Below are 17,720 nucleotides of genomic sequence, written 5' to 3'. Positions count from 1 at the left end.
CAAATGAAAATGAGAATAATTATGTAGAAAATTCTGTTTGATATCGTAAATCGTACGTCACAATCCCAATTTCAAAATAATCCCAAAAAACCAGGACCAGAACTGTGCCTTTTTAAAGCTCGTTGTATGCACGCTTGTCTTTGGAATCACCACATCTGTGATCGTGATCACTCCATCTACACAGGAGATGAAGTCTGACTCAGCATTGCTTTGACCTCAATAGTCAACAGATGAGGCAGCTTTAGACGGGCACTGCTGAGTGTGAGGGGGGAAAAAACGTAGAACACCATAAGATGCAGCATGGGAGCAATTCTTCAAGAACTCTTGATTGAGCCGCTGAGAAGAACACAATAATTGAACCTGTAGCTTTACTCTGGATTTACTGTCATGAGCGTTAGAGCGAAGCAGCTGCATTGTCTGAATAATTCAGCGTGTTCTCTAATTAGCTGGTGGTTGGAAATGGTCTAAAGTAGGACAGGAGTTCTACTGGGCTTTAGCTTTTTATTCGTTTTCTCCTCTTTGGTTCCATCTACTCAAAATGTCCCTCACAGACTCCAGCAAAATTCAATCCAAATTGGACACGTTCCATTTTTGTTTTACACATTATCTCATGTAGCCATCAGGGCATTAAAGGAGCCTGTGAGGAACACCTCATTGTTTCATCAAATTAAAACCTCGGACGTAGAAGATATGTCTACATTCCCCCACATCTCTCTCATGCTGATTAGAGCCAAAGCAGATAAAAACCTGCATTCATTAACACGAGGAATTGGTTATAACACAATTAGTATATATAGAAGAAATATATACACCCCTGCTGCTTAGAAGATAGCAGGGTTTTTTTCTGTACTCTTTGCTATAGAGGCTAAGAGTAGTGGTTTGAAACCTGTCCAATCTGAAGTTCTTTCCTTCTGCTTTTTGCAGGAGATGTGGGAAAAACCTCCGATGACATCAGTTTGACTCTTGTTGAGAGCTGTAGTCATGATCACGGTAAACATATCATTTGTGTGTGTGCGAGTGTTGTATTTTGACACCTTATTAATTCAGACGTTTCTTGGTGTCCATTTAGATCTGCTGTCGGATGCCAAGCTGTACTGCCTTGTTCCCAATGACTCCTTCGCCTCACTGCAGCCTTCAACGTCCCTGTGTCCTTCAGAGCTGTCCCGGGAGCCCGCTGATGTGTTTAACTCTGCTGCTTACCACTTCAGCCTGTCGCACTCCTCCTGTGACACCGAGGTGACCAGTCACGCATCCATGCAATCTCAGACCTTTAGGAAAGAGCTCCGTTCTCGGGGCCTACCTCGAACCTCTAGCTCGGCGGGTTCTGCTTTTCCTGACCCGTCTTTACCAGACTTTGCTCTGTACCCTCCGCCTAGAAGAGGCGGCCTGGACCCTGTGTGTGAGCTGGAGACTGCCAGACCATACAGGCCAGTGGTGTGTGACAGAGAAGTGTCCGAGCAGCCGTACCAGCAGGACCAGGCTGTGCCCTCCACCTCTGGAATAGACTGCTACAAACACAAAGAGCTATGCAGAGTTGCTCGCTCAGCTTCTAGAGAAGCAGGGGAAGGTAGCTCAGGACTGTACCAAGTGGATGTAAGTGGTGGTGGGAAAGGCTTCAGTGGAGGAGGGAAGTCCCAGGGAGGGGAGCGCAGTGCTGATAGCCTGAGGAGCCTGAGTACTCGCAGTAGTGGCTCCACTGAGAGCTACTGCAGTGGCACAGATAGGGACACCAACAGCACTGTCAGCAGCTTTCACAGTGAGCAGACCAGCTCTACACACGTGGAGAGCCTGCTCTCTCTTTCAGGGGATGAACGCGTACGGAACAGAGGAGATGCCGTATCTGTTCCTGCAGATGGCAGGACTACGAGCCTCAGCAGCGCTAGCTCGCGAGGCCTCAACAAACTTACTTCCAGGGAGGCCAATAAAAACCCGCATGCCAATGAGCTGACTTCTAAACAACCTGCTGACACACCATCAGCTGCAGTCCAAGAGCTCGTAGAACCTGGAAGATGCCAGGAAGAGCCTGGCATCAGGACCCGAGCAGATGGCTCAACTGATGTAGCGGCAACAGAGCAGGAGCAAGTGAACGTGGACGCTCAACCAAAGTCAGGAAACATTGTTCAGAGGACTTCTTCCCTGTCAACGGGGCGCAGTGGACGCCGGCGCTCTGGCAAGAAAAGGGCAAGCAGCTTTGACGCCAGTCGTCACCGGGACTACATGTCTAAACGCAGCATGGCCAAGCCTTGTAGTGCTGTGTTTACTGGAGGTGGAGAGGAGGACTCCAGTGATCAGAGTGAACTCAGCTGTGCCTCCAGTCTTCATTCTACCAACCACCTAAGCACAGACAGCTCATCTAGTACCACTTCCCGCTCCTGCCACTCACCGGAGGGCCTCTACCGGGCCCTGAAAGCCAAGCACACTGGAGGCGGTGCAGCCTCTTCCTCCTCTTCCTCCACAGTGAAAGCTACGACAGGATCTGAGGCAGGAGTAGGAGGTAGGAGACGTGCCTCCCGCCGTACCCCCAGCACAGGCAGTGCCAAAACACATGCCAGAGTATTGAGTTTGGACAGTGGTACGGCTGCCTGCCTTAATGATCCCAGTCGCCTAGGTGCTCCAGCTGGACCACGGCCACTCACCACCTCCAAGTCAGACCTGGAAGCCAAAGAAGGGGAAGTCCTCGATGCAGCATCCCTGCTGGGTCGGGCCTCCCAGCTGGAGTCAGTAACCCGCTCCAGAAACAGTCTGCCCAACCAGGCAGCTTTCACTGAGCCTCAGGACGCCACTGCTGCTTCCCTGCGGGGTATGTTCCACTCACAGCACTCCAACATACTGCACACACTGCATTCTGTCTGCTTTATTGCTTGTGTTTGATGACTAATCCACATAGTATGTTGTTGTTGTTGTTTGTTTAATATGACCTTTTTTTTGATTCACATTCACAACAAGTACAAGAGAATTATCAGAAGAAGTGGTTGCTGAAAGAACACAGACACTGTTTGTCTGGTTTTTGTCTGGAATTTTTTTTTGAACAGCGAAATGATGCTTCAAATTTGCGTCAAACACACATTTACCAGTTTTATTATTATTATTATTACTATTATTATTATTATTATTATTATTATTATTATTATTATTATTAATAATAATAATAATAATAATAATAATAATAACAATAACAACAATAATAATAATAATAAATGTATTGGGTGCCTATCTTTGGCCCTTGCAAGAGTATAATTTTGGATGTTTTGATGTTGGGGACATTTTTGCCGGTCCTCGCACCTTCAAAGGATCTGTTTTGAGGACACTTGATTTTAGGGTCAGTGTTTTGGTTGCAGTTTTGGTAATAGAAAAGGTGTGTGCTTGCTGTGCTGTTTGCTTTGCTCATTCAGTGTAACCATGGTGAGTTTCCATGAAGTGAAAATCCCAGCCAAAGCATGGTGTTCCCTGCATAGATCACTATTAGCATGATGGCACAGTGTGTGCTTTGTTCTGAGGTTAGACAAACAGCAGCTCTCACATACACACTTCCTCCCCCACATTCTTCAAACTGGATATTGGATATTGTCTTTTATTTATTTTTTTTACAAAGTTCCCATCTGTTTTGGTTCTTGTTTTTTGGCTTCTGTGTGTTGTGAACACGTTTTATGATCCTCCTGTTTCTTGTTTCACTCTGGGATAGACACTATTAGAAGCAGGATATGCCTGAACATGACAGTCGTTTACCAGAAACATCCCTTAATTAGCCATTTATTATCCCCCTCTCTTTCTCAATGTTACATTATTTTTTTAATTACCCAAGTCCAAGTCGTCTAGGTCACATATATGAGGGAGTTTTCGGACACAAACCAATATTTGAAGTTGTGGTTTCTTGGTGGAAATTTGTTGGACATGTTTCTCTGCAAATTTTTAAACCTCATGAAATTATTGTGCTGATTTAATTTGCCGCAGCTGCCTTTAGTATTTTTTAGTGAATAAATACCACATAATAAAATAAGTAACCAAAGTCGCCCCGTCCCAGTCCCAATATAATACACTTTTATTTTTGACATTCTATTCTAGCTTTAGTGTTAGCTAAATTTAGCTAGGTTACTTTAGCTACAGCCTGCTAAATCCCTTAGCTGCAAGTTAATGGTCTTGTAAGTGGCCGTGATAAACCGTTCATTGTTTTCTATCACACGGCTTACATAAGAGCTACACACGTTTGGTTTTATTTGTAGACCTGTTTGTTTTCTAAATATAGTCTCTTTTTCTTTTAGCTATTCGCTAATCCTTAGCTATTGTCTGCCCAGTGCTAAAGTCACCACAGCTGAAGACTGTATCTGCTCTCAGCAGTCTGTACCTGTCCTGGGATTATTTTCCACAAAGCTAGAAATGTTCTTGTAATTTGCCTCCTAGTCACATTTCTGAACAAAATACAACAGGAAAATGCTGTCCTGAAAATGAGATTTCCCTGCCGCATTCTTGGTATGTGTTCGGCAGAATCCATGAAATGCCCGAAACTAACCACATTTTCTGGACATTTTCTAGAATTCATGTCTGAAAGCAGCTTATTTAACGCCTGTATGTAACCAGGTGATGTGGCCACAAGTAACAATGACGTTATTATACTAAAATGCAGCATAACAGAAGCACAAGTACAGCCATGTCACCATGACTTACCATTGACACCAGACCAAATAAAGCTGTTAAGTCCAAGTCTAGTGATCTGCACCATGTTTGAAAGTAGAGGAACTGTTCCAAGTGTACAAATCTGCACTAAAAGCACTCAGTTTCCCACAGTGTCAATGCAGTCCCCTATCATCCATAACCCACTTTCAAGTTATTCACAAGCAGCATCCTTTATGAACAAAAAATAGACAGATGTGGGCAGAACTTTTTTTTTATTCACAAAGAAACCAATATTTTACATCATGCTCCAGTGTTGTTTTGTCCGTTTAATGGTTGATCTCATCTTGGGGCGACTCTCTACACTAAGCAGATTTGGTAATCGCTGTTGTTGCTTGAGTATTTTAAAATGTAGTTGAACCCCAGCATATCATATGGGGTTGTTATGTTCTGCTACCATTGTCCACATGAAGCTCCCACAGAAAGGGGAAAAAGAAATCCACTGATGTCTCTTACTGTAACAGCCCCGGGGAGCGAGGAGGCGGTCGTATTTCGGCGTGAGCGTAGCACGTTTCGCCGGCAGGCAGTTCGGCGGCGACACAACGCAGGGAGTAACCCCACCCCACCCACCTCCCTCATTGGATCTCCTCTCAGGTACGCCATGCATGGAGCTGGGAGTCTTTTCTGTCGTTGTGTTGCCTGGTATGAGCATGTAACCAGGTGGCGCTCTTTCCTGCCCCAAATCAAGCAAGGCATCATCTATTTCACTAGGATGGGTGTCTCCTCTCTGCATGTGATATCCTTGGTTCTCCTCCTTCTCCTCTCAAGACCTCACTCTTCTCATCCTGTTGTCATACTGTCTCGTATTTTCAAACTTTTCATACTCGGAAGCACAAAGTTCTTCTGATTAATCTAAGTGTCGCTCATAGCATCTCCTCTCAGAAGTGTGTGTGATTCATTCAATAATATAGACGTGCTGCTGTATCAAATTGCTTTGCCCTTTTTAAGCAAACTTTCTAAAGAGAGGGAGAAAAACGACGATTAAAAAAAAAGAAAAATCAAAAGGTCAACGTCTGCAGTGTTCAACCACAGGAATTTACTGCATTGTTGCTGTTTTCAACTCCCAGGCTGCTTTTCAGTTGAGTTTTATGTGCCTGTCTTTACACCATGTTATTTAGATTTCTACTTTTTATTTACTTTTTGTATACATTTCTAAGAATGTGATTTTTTTTTGTTAATTCCAGTTGTTGTCTTTACAGGAACCACTTTAGTGACTTTTTGTCAACTTTAACTCCTTTTTGGTCAGAGTTGGCATTTAACATTTGCTGTTTAAGACGAGAGGGACACGTGTTAAATTCAGAGTCTTGAAAATGTTTAGAAAGGTAAACAAACATGCAGTCTGCCAAGGAGCATTAAATTAGCTAAATTGTTTTCCTGTTTTGACCTTCTTAGTGCAGTACTGCATATACTGCAGTTTTTGACTACTTATTGTGACCTTCCAGCAATAGCTTTAACGAGAACATGGTGTGTGTGTGTTATTCTCTTGATTAAATACCTTAATACACTGATCCAACACTAATGGGATTTATTAAATTTGACATAATTGTAGGTACATACAGTTAGTTAGAAACTGTATTGTACGCACATCATGTCACATCATCAACAAGGTCTGTCTGTGTTAGAGAAACAAGTGTTTTGAAGTGTTGATGGGTAAAAAGAAAATAGGTAGACTGTTATAGGACACTAATATTTGCATTTAATGTGAACAGTAAGTGTTAAAATTTATATTCAAAAATAAAATGTGGAAATCTAATCTGACATGGAAATCTCAGTGAGACTTGAATTTCACTTCCAAGTTTACCTTAAATATTATTTACCTTAAATAAGTAAATAAACATTTTATTTTTGAATGTAAATAAAAAGAAAGCACAGATACAGCCATACATATTTTTTTCCATTTATGTACGATGTAAACATTGGAAACATCTTCTTAGGGCATTTTGCTGCATTTACTCCCAAAAATAAGGGTTGTCACATTGGAAACATAAGCACTAAAGTGTCTTTGAGAGTCGGCCACCAGATAACTCGGTTGTGCTGGCAATGAAATAATACAGATGGAGGGAAACTGACGGAGTCTTGCCATGACGTCTGATAAATAATCAAAATGACCTGCAACCAGCATGTGGAGATATCCCCCCATAATGTGACATTAATTCATCTCCCTCCCTCTGTGGTGATTCATATCAACAGTACCACTCTCCCCCCCCCAGGACCTTTCACCTCTTCTCATTTCCTCCCCCTCTTCTCCCTTCTTCTCCTCCCAACAGTCTTCAGGAGGCTCTGAACCAGGCCTCCCAGCCTTCTACTTCCCAGGTGAAAAGTCAGCCATCCCGAACCCCGTCTCAGGTGACTGTGCTGAGCACAAGCGCCTCCCTGCTGGCCAGGAATGGAAGCACACACCTGGAGGGTTCTCAGGACAAGGGCTCAACTGTCGGCGCCACCAGCTTGCAGGACGACTTTGGTAGGGAGCAAACGAGAGCTGAGGTGTTAGGATGGAGGGATTTCTCACTGGTTGTTGAGGGGAAAGTGGATCGGATAGTCTTCATTATTGTTCTGCTTTTATATTCTTTGCTTTGACTGTTGCTGCAGTGGCTTTGATGGTTTGCAGATGTTTGAAGAGAGCTCAGTTACAGAATTTAGACCAGTGTTGGAGTTGACTGTCTGTCCGAACGGCAGTGAGTCAAAGCTAAGCGCAATTATCCATGCTCCATTAATCTGTGATATTGTGTCAGCAGCCAGGACGTGACCTCCCTTGGATGTGGATGTTTTGGTCACGGCAGAAGTGACAGCAGAGCATTGTTTGCTACTGGTGTTTATATACAGTATAAACATGTTTTGTTGATGTCCCGAGGACACAGATGCACATAATTGTGAAATGATACTGGTTTTGTAAGAGCTGCTTGTGTGTGATGCCCTTCTTCTGATAATTTGAGACACAAATGTGTGTTAATCATTCCTTATCTGCATGATCACTTGTTTAGGGCTACAACTAACATTTTGTTGGATAACTGATTAGTTGTTTGGTCCATAAAATGTTGAAAATAGTTAATTGGTGTTTCCCAAACTTTGGAATGAATATGTTCTCAAATGTCTTGTTTTGTCCGCAAACTAAAATCATTCAGTTTTACTGGTTTCTTTGTTATATGAAGCAAAGAAACCAGTAACATTCACATTTAAGGGGCTGAAAAATGAGAGAACTTGTTTTTCAATATATAAAAAAACACCCCAACTGAGTCATCAATTATCAAAGTACTTTGCGAGTGATTCAGTCACCAATTAATATTCGAATAAATGACGCAACCCATGTCATTATGATTCCTCAGTCTCAAAAAGCATCATTTTTAAAGCATTGCACAATGAGTCATGCTGTACAGATATGCTGGAATAAGTAGAGGTGCTCTATTAAATTGATAATTTTTTAAATAATCTCCCCGTCAACAAAAAAACAATAATCCACCATTTCCACAAATAAAAAAATGAGGATTATATGCAAAAAAAAAACAATATTTAAAAACGTATCCCTTTTCTCCTGTTTGACATTATTTGTTTCTTCAGACTGGACGATATTATTGGGTGATACTTGGCTGGGCAACATGCATCTGAAACAGTTCATTACTAAAAAAGAATGAAACGTGCAGTTTTCAGATCATTTGAGGAGAGAAATTAGTCGTATAGAATTTAAAAATGTGGTTTTTACATCAAGACATGACATAGGTGAAGAGCTCTATTTATGCAGGCGCTCGGTGCTCACAGTGCCCTGCCTGTCTTATTGAAACAGATTTTTCGAAACCTTTAACGTCAAGTTTGTTGTGTTGGATTTGTGTTCATAAGTCGAGTTTTATATCTCAGGATCAAATTTTGGTTAAAGCTTCACAGAATCAACAGAAATACAGTGGAAAATTTTCAAGACGAGCAGGAAATGACTGATGTTTATACAGTATATCTTCTGTGGGCAAGTGCACATAAAGCCCAGTAGCTCAGGTGAACACCATAGTGTTGCCAAAGCATCTGATTCCCTGCCTGTAAATGTCCAGTTGAATGAAAATTTTTACTGCGCTTCTCTCTTTTCCGAGTCTTGTTTTTATTTATTTATTTTTTTCCCCCCCAGGAAAGCTCACGCCGTCCTTATACGAGGCCGCTGGATGTGACATGTCACTGGTCAATTTTGAACCTGCAACCAGACGAGCCTCCAATAACATATGGTCAGTGTCAAACTGATCACTCATCTGATGTGTGATGTTTTTTTTTTTTTAAAAAGTCTTAAATTAGCATATTTTTAACGTTAAAGAAAATTAGTTTAAGCTTAAATTGTATTTTAAAACCAATATAAAATGAAAAGTATTTTTTTAATCAGCTGTTATCATCTCTTTTGCTGTTCTTGTGTGTTGACGCCATCATTTTCTGCGAGCCATGATTTGAAATGAGTTTAGTGTGTTTCCATTTATTCGATAAAGTTGATGAAATGATTCGATGAAAAAGTGACATGAAGAAGATGGCACATTTTGGCTGTTGTGCTGAGTTTCACCTGGAAAATAAATGCGCAGCAGATGCTTTTCCTTCATCTGCGGTCTCATTTTTGTCTGTTGCCCTGCAGGGACACGGACTCCCACCTCTCCAGTTCTACCTCAGTTCGCTTCTACCCTCATGACCTGGTGAGTATTTGAGCAGTGAGCTGTGGTCATGCAGGAAAACACAGGACAGAAACATGTCTGCTTTTCACATTTCCCCATTATTTTGAGTATTTTCCACTCAAATAACACGGGTTTCCTTATTTTATTTAAAAGAGAGAGTGTGACAGAGAAAGCTTCTTTAAACAAAGACAGCATTTACTACCTGGAATGTTGAAATAAGTAAATCTGAAAGCGAGTTACATTTTAAATAGATGTAAACGTAATTATTTAAATCCAAGTGCAATGTCTCCTTTTGCAATTTGTCTTACCAAGAAAATTATACATATTTGAAAACAAACAATTATCTACCTTAGCCAAATCAAACCAGCACAAGGGACATTTCTGCATTTATTGTAATTCAAGCTGTCACTTCAGTGTGTCGTTACCTTTTGGCAAAGTTCTGCCTTTAATGTAAAGCTACTATGAGTTAGCGAAAAGTGCTATATGAATAAAAACGTATTATTATTTGAGTTTGTGCAACCCTTCACTGTAAATAAGCTGAAATTCCCTTGTTTAATGACATATCTGTCAACTGAGTAAGAAAATAAAACTAGCTTTCTAAATGTAAACAAGTAAAAATGAGTCTTTCTCACTTTAACTATTACTAACTATACTACTATACTAACTATAACTACTATTAACAATTTCTCAGGTTTGCCTTTTGACTTTTTTGAAAATGAATTTTTTGCAGTGTAACATTCGTGATCTGACTCTCCGTCTCTCCCTCAGATCCGTCTGAACCGTCTGCTGACTATGGACCCAGAGCTGCTGGAGCAGCAGGACACAGACTTGAGTCCGGAGCTCCAGGATGCACCACTGGCTCAAGAGGACCCCGCCACCGCCGCCGCCGTGGCAGGCAAAACCCGGCAGTACTACCGCCTGTGGCTTCTCCCTTACCTGTGGGTCGGCCTGCACTTTGACCGGCTCACGCTGCTGGCCCTGTTTGACAGGTAACGTTTGGAAACCTCGTTTCTCCTCTTAATGCAGGAGACAGTCACTTTGTTGGCCTCGTCTGCGCTGCAGCTCATTCAAAACGCAGCTTCAGGGCGTCTCACTGGCTCCAAGAAGAAAGTCCTGCACATCTACAAGAGACAGAGAGTTGATTTTAAGATTCTGTGCGCGTTGGTGCCAGTGTACCACTCAGATCTTAGTGAGTAAATCAAGTGAAAAGTTCAAACGTAGTTCTTTTTACAAGTGGAGTCGCCCCCTGGTGCTTATCCAGTATAATATTACTTCCAGGTTGGCCTCAGGGAGGAAACCTGAAGACTGTGGCATCCATTATTCATTTAATTTAGGTGTTTTTGATGAGAGTGTGACTCCGTTTTAGTTTGCCCTAATTCACACAACCTACTTTCCTCCTGAACATTATTTAAATTGTCAACTTTAAAATGTTCTCCCCGCTAAAATCCAGTGACTGATCATTTTCATGTCTCACACCAGACTCTGGAACACTTAGTCCCTCTCAGATGCTCCCTTTTTATTGACATTTGTGAATTCAGTGTCTATTTTTAGAACATGTCGGTGGTTACAAATTCCAGAAATTCAGTCTCTGTATGTTTTTTTTTTAAAACAACTTTTTGTCTTCTCTTGGTATTGGACGGTATTTCTCAGAGAGAAAAACAGCCTCTTCTCCTCTGTGGTTACAGGAACCGGGAGGTTTTAGAGAACGTGCTGGCGGTGACCCTGGCTGTCACGGTGGCCTTTCTGGGTTCAGTGCTGATGGTCCACGGCTTCTTCACTGACATCTGGGTCTTTCAGTTTTGCCTTGTCATTGCTAGTTGCCAGTATTCCTTACTAAAGGTGAGTCAACAGCACAACGGTGAGACGTGACCTCATGGCACCAAACAGAAAGTAACTGGTGCGCTACTGCGCCTTAAAGGGACTTTTTAATGCTGAAATGTTTGGGATGAACTAAGAATATAAGTAATGTTGTTCTATATCAAGAAATATCATTCAATTCACTTTTGTTTTTCTCTTCTTTTGACAGAGTGTACAGCCAGACTCCTCTTCTCCTCGACATGTGAGTAATTACTGCTCATCTTAAGTGAATGACCTACATTTAGAATCAGTGAGTGTGAAATTGAAAAAAAAAACAACAAAAAGAGAGTTCCTTTCATCTCTAATCTGACCGATGCTTGTTATTCAGTGTTTCTTTCTTTCTTTTTTTGCTCCGTTGTGGTTCTTGAAAATGATGCAGCTTTTTCCCCTGTGGGTCTGTGCGCTCGCTCGCGCCCTCCCTTTCCTCCCCTCGCGTCATTGGCCCGCTCTGAAACGGCGTCTTTTATTAATGCAGCTTCCACTCAGCTGCAGGCTGGAGCTTTAAATAGCTGGCCAGAGTGTAGACCACTGCTCACTCTCTGTCTGTATCTGTCCAACCTCTCCCTTCCCTTCCCCTCACCTCATCTCACCTTGAGGACCCTTTCCCCCCCTTTCCCTGTCGAAAACATTTTTCTTATCTATTTTATTTGATTGTTGGTGCGTGAACTGCTGGTGAAAAAGCCAGGCTGTGGTGCATTCTTCTTCTTCACTTCATGCTATTTCTATTAAAACCTGTGTCACTGACCCTCGGGCTTTCAAATCAGTTCAGAGCTCTTTTGCCCCTCAAGGGAAAAGTTGTTGGTAATAAAAAACAATTAAAGAAGCACAATAAACACAATATATAAAGACGTAGGACCACACACAGCTCAACCAAACTTGATGTCAAACAATCCCAGTCAGATTTCAAGGTCAAAAGAACAATAAAGACAGTAGAAACTATTAAAAATAAAACAGTGCCATCAAGAACACTGATGCATCCAAACTTTAATATTATTTTAATTATTATTTAATATACATGATCTGTGATACTGGGCCACAGTTAGAAAGTCCAACTTCTGTAATAAACCCCACTGAACATCATGTCCTTGTCCCTGCAGGGCCATAATCGCATCATAGCCTACAGCAGGCCGGTCTACTTCTGCCTGTGCTGCGGCCTCATTTGGCTTCTTCACGACTGCAGCCTGAGAATCACCTCGTCAAGGTTCACCCTGTACGGAGTGGCACTCACCAGCTCCCTGCTGCTCGCCTCTGCCAGAGACCTCATCATAGGTGAGAACAAGCACCTGAATGTAACGAATTTCTGGCATAAGTTGTGCTCGTGACATAAGCTTCGGCTAAATATTTACTCTCATTGATGAAACACAAGATACGTGTGTCACCACGCGATATCAGCAAAGTATTAACTGCCACACTCTCTGAGCTAAAAGCGGTGTTTATTTGTTGAGAGGATATTAACATCAAACTGCAGCCGCTGCTGTGCTCCAATATGTCTTAATAATATTAGTGCGCTCGATGCAGAACAGTAAACAACCACGTTAATGTGATATCTGGCGAATTGAACACTGTGTGTGTGTGTGTGTGTGTTCGTCTCCCCGCAGTCTTCACTCTCTGTTTTCCCATCATCTTCTTCATGGGGCTGCTGCCACAGGTCAACACGTTCGTCATGTACCTCTTTGAGCAGCTGGACATCCACGTGTTTGGAGGCAACGGTGAGCGACGCTGGGTCACATGACTTTCATTTGACGATCTTATAGTGAAAGATTTAGTCAAATTTGGTGGATTTGAGCCCTTTTTATTGAAAAAAAAAGAAAATAGATATGGAGGGATGAACCAATATAATACTCAGTATCTTAGTATATTGAAAAAAGAAAAACGAAACCAATGACTGCTGTACGGAAAGGATCACTCCCTACCTGTACATAGTTGTGTTGTTGTTGTGTGTTTTTCTTTTCTTTATTTAGTCATAAACCAAGAGTATTATTTGGACATTTAGAGCAGACAACAGATGTAAGATGTATGCATATATCTTATACCGGATGTGAATATCCGATTCTGAATGTCTATAAAAAATAAATTACAAAAAAGAAAACCGTAAAATCTGAAATCTCTTAATATCACATATATGCATCACTAAACACAGGGTCTAAAAATGAATTGTATTATTTGTCATTAATGCATGTAATACACAGACACTGTTGCTCAGTGTATAAACCAGTGGTCTTGTTGTTGCTGACACCGTCTCTCTGCCCTCTGCAGCCTCCACCAGCCTCCTGTCGTCGCTGTACAGCATCCTGCGCAGCATCGTCACCGTCGCTCTGCTTTATGGCTTCTGCTACGGCGCTTTGAAGGTGAGAGCAAAAGACGACTCCTTCTCTGTCTCAATCTGATCCTGAGATCGTCTCGCTGTAGTTATACATCTGCTCTGACAGAAACACTGTCGGACGCTGTGGCTGAGCACCTGCGGCGCCAGTCACAGTCAATATTACAGCTGCGCTAATTGCTGCTATCAGAGAAAAACCTGTTGCCAAGAAAATATGTGTGTTTTTTTCTTTTCAGTTCTTTTTGACACGTTGCCAGCAGTTTAGGACCAGCATTTTGCAGCAGTATCTGTTAATTTATGTTAATATATGAAAAGTTTATTAAAATAGATGGAGGATTCTCTTCAATTTGGACCTTTTTTTTGGCAGGTTTTATGTTTTCATTTCAATTTATTCAAATTTTAGATATTCAAAATAAATGTTACAACAATCACTTGCTCTAGTACTTTGAAGAAACTACATGAATATTCTGTAACTTGAATTATACATTGCTCTATTGAAGAAGCCCCTTCTTCCCTCTTTGTCAGTGTGTAATCAAAAAAAAACTGTCATCAATCAAAAATCCATTTAATCCCCATCGTTGTGTCTTCCAGGAGACCTGGGAGCCCCATCATATCCCCGTGTTGTTCTCCGTTTTCTGCGGCCTCTTGGTGGCGGTGTCCTACCATCTGAGCCGACAGAGCGGCGACCCCTCGGTCCTCATGTGAGTTCACGGCCCAAAAACGTCTCAGGCTTTGTCAAATGACTCATGGAAAAATAACTACTAAAGTGAGATTCCAATGCAAGCTGTAACGTCTGGCATTTAAAAAAACAACCCTAAAAGTATTTTCTAATAACTGCTTGACCCATGTCTGCCCGAAATCCATATTAAAGTGTAATCTGTGACTTTTACTTCCTGTGTGTGCTGTGGATTATCTCAGATGGCAAACATTTCAAAAATGTCCACGCTTACATGACGGGTGTTTTATGGATTATACATTCTCTCTGGGAAACGTCACCCCACAGAAAATGAACGACGTTGAACCGGCTAATATTTTTGCTTCTCGCTTCACAGCTCGCTCATACAGTCCAAGGTTGTTCCTACTTTAAAGGACAAAAACCCGGAGGATCCTTTGTCTGAGGTTCAGGATCCTCTACCTGAAAAGCTCAGGGCCTCAGTGGTGAGTCAACTCATAGTCTTTATGTAATGAAAGCGAGAACTGGATAATAAAGAGAAGAATAAACCCACCTCAAATGATCAGATAAATTTAAAGTTTCCTTTTCCAGAATGAGCGTCTGCAGTCTGACCTGATTGTCTGTGTGGTCATCGCTGTCCTTTACTTTGCCATCCATGTCAGCACAGTGTTCATCGCACTGCAGGTAAAAGATTATACTTTCAAACTTCTACACGTTAGAAAAGAAACAGATCGACTGTAATGTAAAATCTATCTGAGTTTTCAAATATCTTGATAAAAACCCTAATATTCAGCAGTGTTCTCTGGTCTCTCTGGACCAAAACAGCTGTATTTCAATTTGACTTGTTTGACATGATAGAAATACATTATAAATAAATAGTCAAGATGTCGAGAATAAACACACAAAAGTGATAAAAAATAACTTGTCTCCAGTGTGGTGACATGATACAGATGCTCACACTTTACCAAGTTGTTCAGAAAAAATTGTTTTAATGGAGCATAATATATACATCATCAAGTAAATAAATCACAACACACAAAAAGTGTCATTAATGAGTCAAATCTTTGTTTTGGTCTACGTAAATACTCTCAAACCACTTCAGTAAACAAGTAGAGAAGTGACATTTTCACAATTAAGTTCTGATGTCACACAAACACAGAGCTGCTCTCTGTCTCCCTCTCTCTCTAGCAGTGGTACTGCAGCCTCACAGCAAGAGTCTGCAGAAGAGAAACTGTCTTCAGTCTGTACTGCATAGTTCTTCACGTTCAGCCGCTGTTCTCTCTTATGTGTGAAGATTATGTTATGCTTTATATGTCTTAAATGTTAGATTGGATATACTCACTGTGTGTGTGTGTGTGACCCTCAGCCTTTCCTCAGTTATGTCCTCTATGCTCTGCTGGGGACGGTGGGTTTGTTCACCCACTACGTGCTGCCTCAGGTCCGCAAACAGCTGCCCTGGTACTGCTTCTCTCACCCGCTGCTCAAAACAAAGGAGTATTATCAGTTTGAAGTCAGGGGTAAGTCCATGGGGCACAGAAACCATGTAAATGTCATTTTAATGTGTGGTCAGCGATAACGGCTGTGCATCATACGGATACCAATTGGTTGTCTCTGTACTCCACCGTCTCTTGCAATACATTTTTACTGGCCGTGTAAAAAAGAGGTGTTTCGTCGTGTCCCGTCAGATGCGGCTCACGTGATGTGGTTCGAGAAGCTCCACGTGTGGCTGCTGTTCGTGGAGAAGAACGTCCTCTATCCTCTCGTCATCCTCAACGAGCTGAGCGGCAGCGCCAGAGAGCTCGCCAGCCCCAAGAGGCTCGATACAGAGTGAGAATCCCAGTTTGTTAACACCTCCCACCAGAAAGTGGGTGATAATTGTTGTAAATGTAGTTTTTTACTTGGATGAACACACTTGAGGTCAACTATCCCGTTTCTAACAAGTAAAATCAGAGTTTATTTATTTAAAATAGGGACAATACATATTAATGGACATAGACATGTAAATATGCAAGATTATAGCCTACGGCTAATTTCCATCTTTAGTCCCTTCGGCAGGTTGATGTTTACATAGGAGTAATAAGGCAACATTGACAAGTAGAACATCAACCTTAGATAAATACGCTTTGTTTATGATTTATCAGTAATAGATTATTTTAAACAATTACCAGTTGTCTCAGGATAAGAGGATGCACCGTTTTAAAATATATAAAAAGAAGTAATAGATCCAATTTTACAAGTTCTAAAGGAGCCGTAAGAAAACTCAAGATCATAAAAGTGACGGGGAAATTCTGTGTATTTTGCAAAAATGAAAGGTGGACAGATTGCATAATGTAGCTTTAAATGTCATAGTCTGAAAAGGCACAAATTGTAAAACGGTCTTTTATTTTGATAGGATTGGTAGGTGTGTTTAACCAGCATAAAATGTCAACGTAATATTCAAGATACAAGAATATCTTCACCAGAAGTAAAGGTTTTCTACAACATGTCAATATTCCAAGTTCTTACCATGATGTAAGAGTAAATAATAACACTGACTTTGGTGTGTTTTTTCTCTCCAGGGTTGGAGCTCTGATGATCACAGTGGCAGGTTTGAAGCTGCTCCGTTCGTCTTACAGCAGTCCCACCTACCAGTATGTGACCATCCTCTTCACCATCCTCTTCTTCACCTTCGACTACCGCCATCTGTCCGAGACTCTGCTGCTCGACCTTTTCCTCATGTCCATAGTTTTCAGCAAGGTGAGAGGCTTTATTTGTGCACTTACTGTAGTTTATTTAAGTGCTGTTTGTTATTGTTATTGTATTATTTTATTTTATTTTTTTATTTTTTTACAGATGTGGGAGCTCTTCTACAAACTGCACTTTGTCTACACCTACATAGCCCCCTGGCAGATCACATGGGGCTCAGCCTTCCACGCCTTTGCTCAGCCCTTTGCTGTGCCTCGTATCCTTCCGCCGCCTCTGTGAAGCTGATAATGACAAGTGTTGGTGTTGGAACTGGGTCTGAGAGGTGTAATAATTGTTTGGTTTTTTTCGTCTTTAAAAAGCCTAGTATTTCATGGCTACTGAATGATATCAACAGTAAAACATGGGGCAGGCTTACAAAATGGCAACCCTTGGTCTGTTTTATACCTAGTGGTCATGTGATGACAATCACAGTCACAGTAGTGTCATCTGAATGTATTTTTAAACTTTGCATTCTTAGTTCTGGGAAAATCTCCTCCCTATCCAAGCAACATTGATAAAAATGTATTTATATGATTAGGAATCAATTCAGTAAATCAGCAGCTATTCCACATCCCCTAATCTAACGGAGTGGGTTCACATTTTGTGATGTGGTCCTTAACCTGAGCCCCCGCAGACTCTGCCATGCTGTTTGTCCAGGCTCTTGTGTCCACAGTCTTCTCCACTCCGCTCAACCCTTTCCTGGGCAGTGCCATCTTCATCACGTCATACGTCCGGCCCGTCAAGTTCTGGGAGAGAGACTACAAGTAGGAAAAATAATGATATACCTTTACAATATATATAATACTATGTATATATGTGTGTATATGTATATATGTATATATATGTA

The 17,720-nt window shown here is 41.5% G+C and overlaps 1 protein-coding gene across 1 annotated transcript in view; it reads left to right on the top strand.

Annotated features, from left to right (window-relative positions):
* Window positions 1-17,720, top strand: part of pcnx1 (pecanex 1) — a 34,177-nt gene that overhangs the window by 8,532 nt on the left and 7,925 nt on the right. The window contains exons 5-24 of the mRNA XM_044047194.1: window positions 925-990; window positions 1,070-2,800; window positions 5,133-5,262; window positions 6,936-7,129; window positions 8,777-8,870; window positions 9,263-9,320; window positions 10,068-10,288; window positions 10,985-11,138; window positions 11,326-11,358; window positions 12,254-12,425; window positions 12,755-12,865; window positions 13,413-13,504; window positions 14,068-14,177; window positions 14,529-14,634; window positions 14,741-14,833; window positions 15,516-15,666; window positions 15,835-15,976; window positions 16,708-16,885; window positions 16,982-17,090; window positions 17,508-17,637. Of these exons, the coding sequence (XP_043903129.1) occupies window positions 925-990; window positions 1,070-2,800; window positions 5,133-5,262; window positions 6,936-7,129; window positions 8,777-8,870; window positions 9,263-9,320; window positions 10,068-10,288; window positions 10,985-11,138; window positions 11,326-11,358; window positions 12,254-12,425; window positions 12,755-12,865; window positions 13,413-13,504; window positions 14,068-14,177; window positions 14,529-14,634; window positions 14,741-14,833; window positions 15,516-15,666; window positions 15,835-15,976; window positions 16,708-16,885; window positions 16,982-17,090; window positions 17,508-17,637 (4,075 nt within the window). The remainder of the gene's footprint in view (window positions 1-924; window positions 991-1,069; window positions 2,801-5,132; window positions 5,263-6,935; window positions 7,130-8,776; window positions 8,871-9,262; window positions 9,321-10,067; window positions 10,289-10,984; window positions 11,139-11,325; window positions 11,359-12,253; window positions 12,426-12,754; window positions 12,866-13,412; window positions 13,505-14,067; window positions 14,178-14,528; window positions 14,635-14,740; window positions 14,834-15,515; window positions 15,667-15,834; window positions 15,977-16,707; window positions 16,886-16,981; window positions 17,091-17,507; window positions 17,638-17,720) is intronic.

This window comes from Solea senegalensis, linkage group LG16, assembly GCF_019176455.1.
Source record: "Solea senegalensis isolate Sse05_10M linkage group LG16, IFAPA_SoseM_1, whole genome shotgun sequence".
Classification (NCBI taxonomy): Eukaryota; Metazoa; Chordata; class Actinopteri; order Pleuronectiformes; family Soleidae; genus Solea; species Solea senegalensis.
This window is presented reverse-complemented; position numbering and strand designations above follow the sequence as displayed.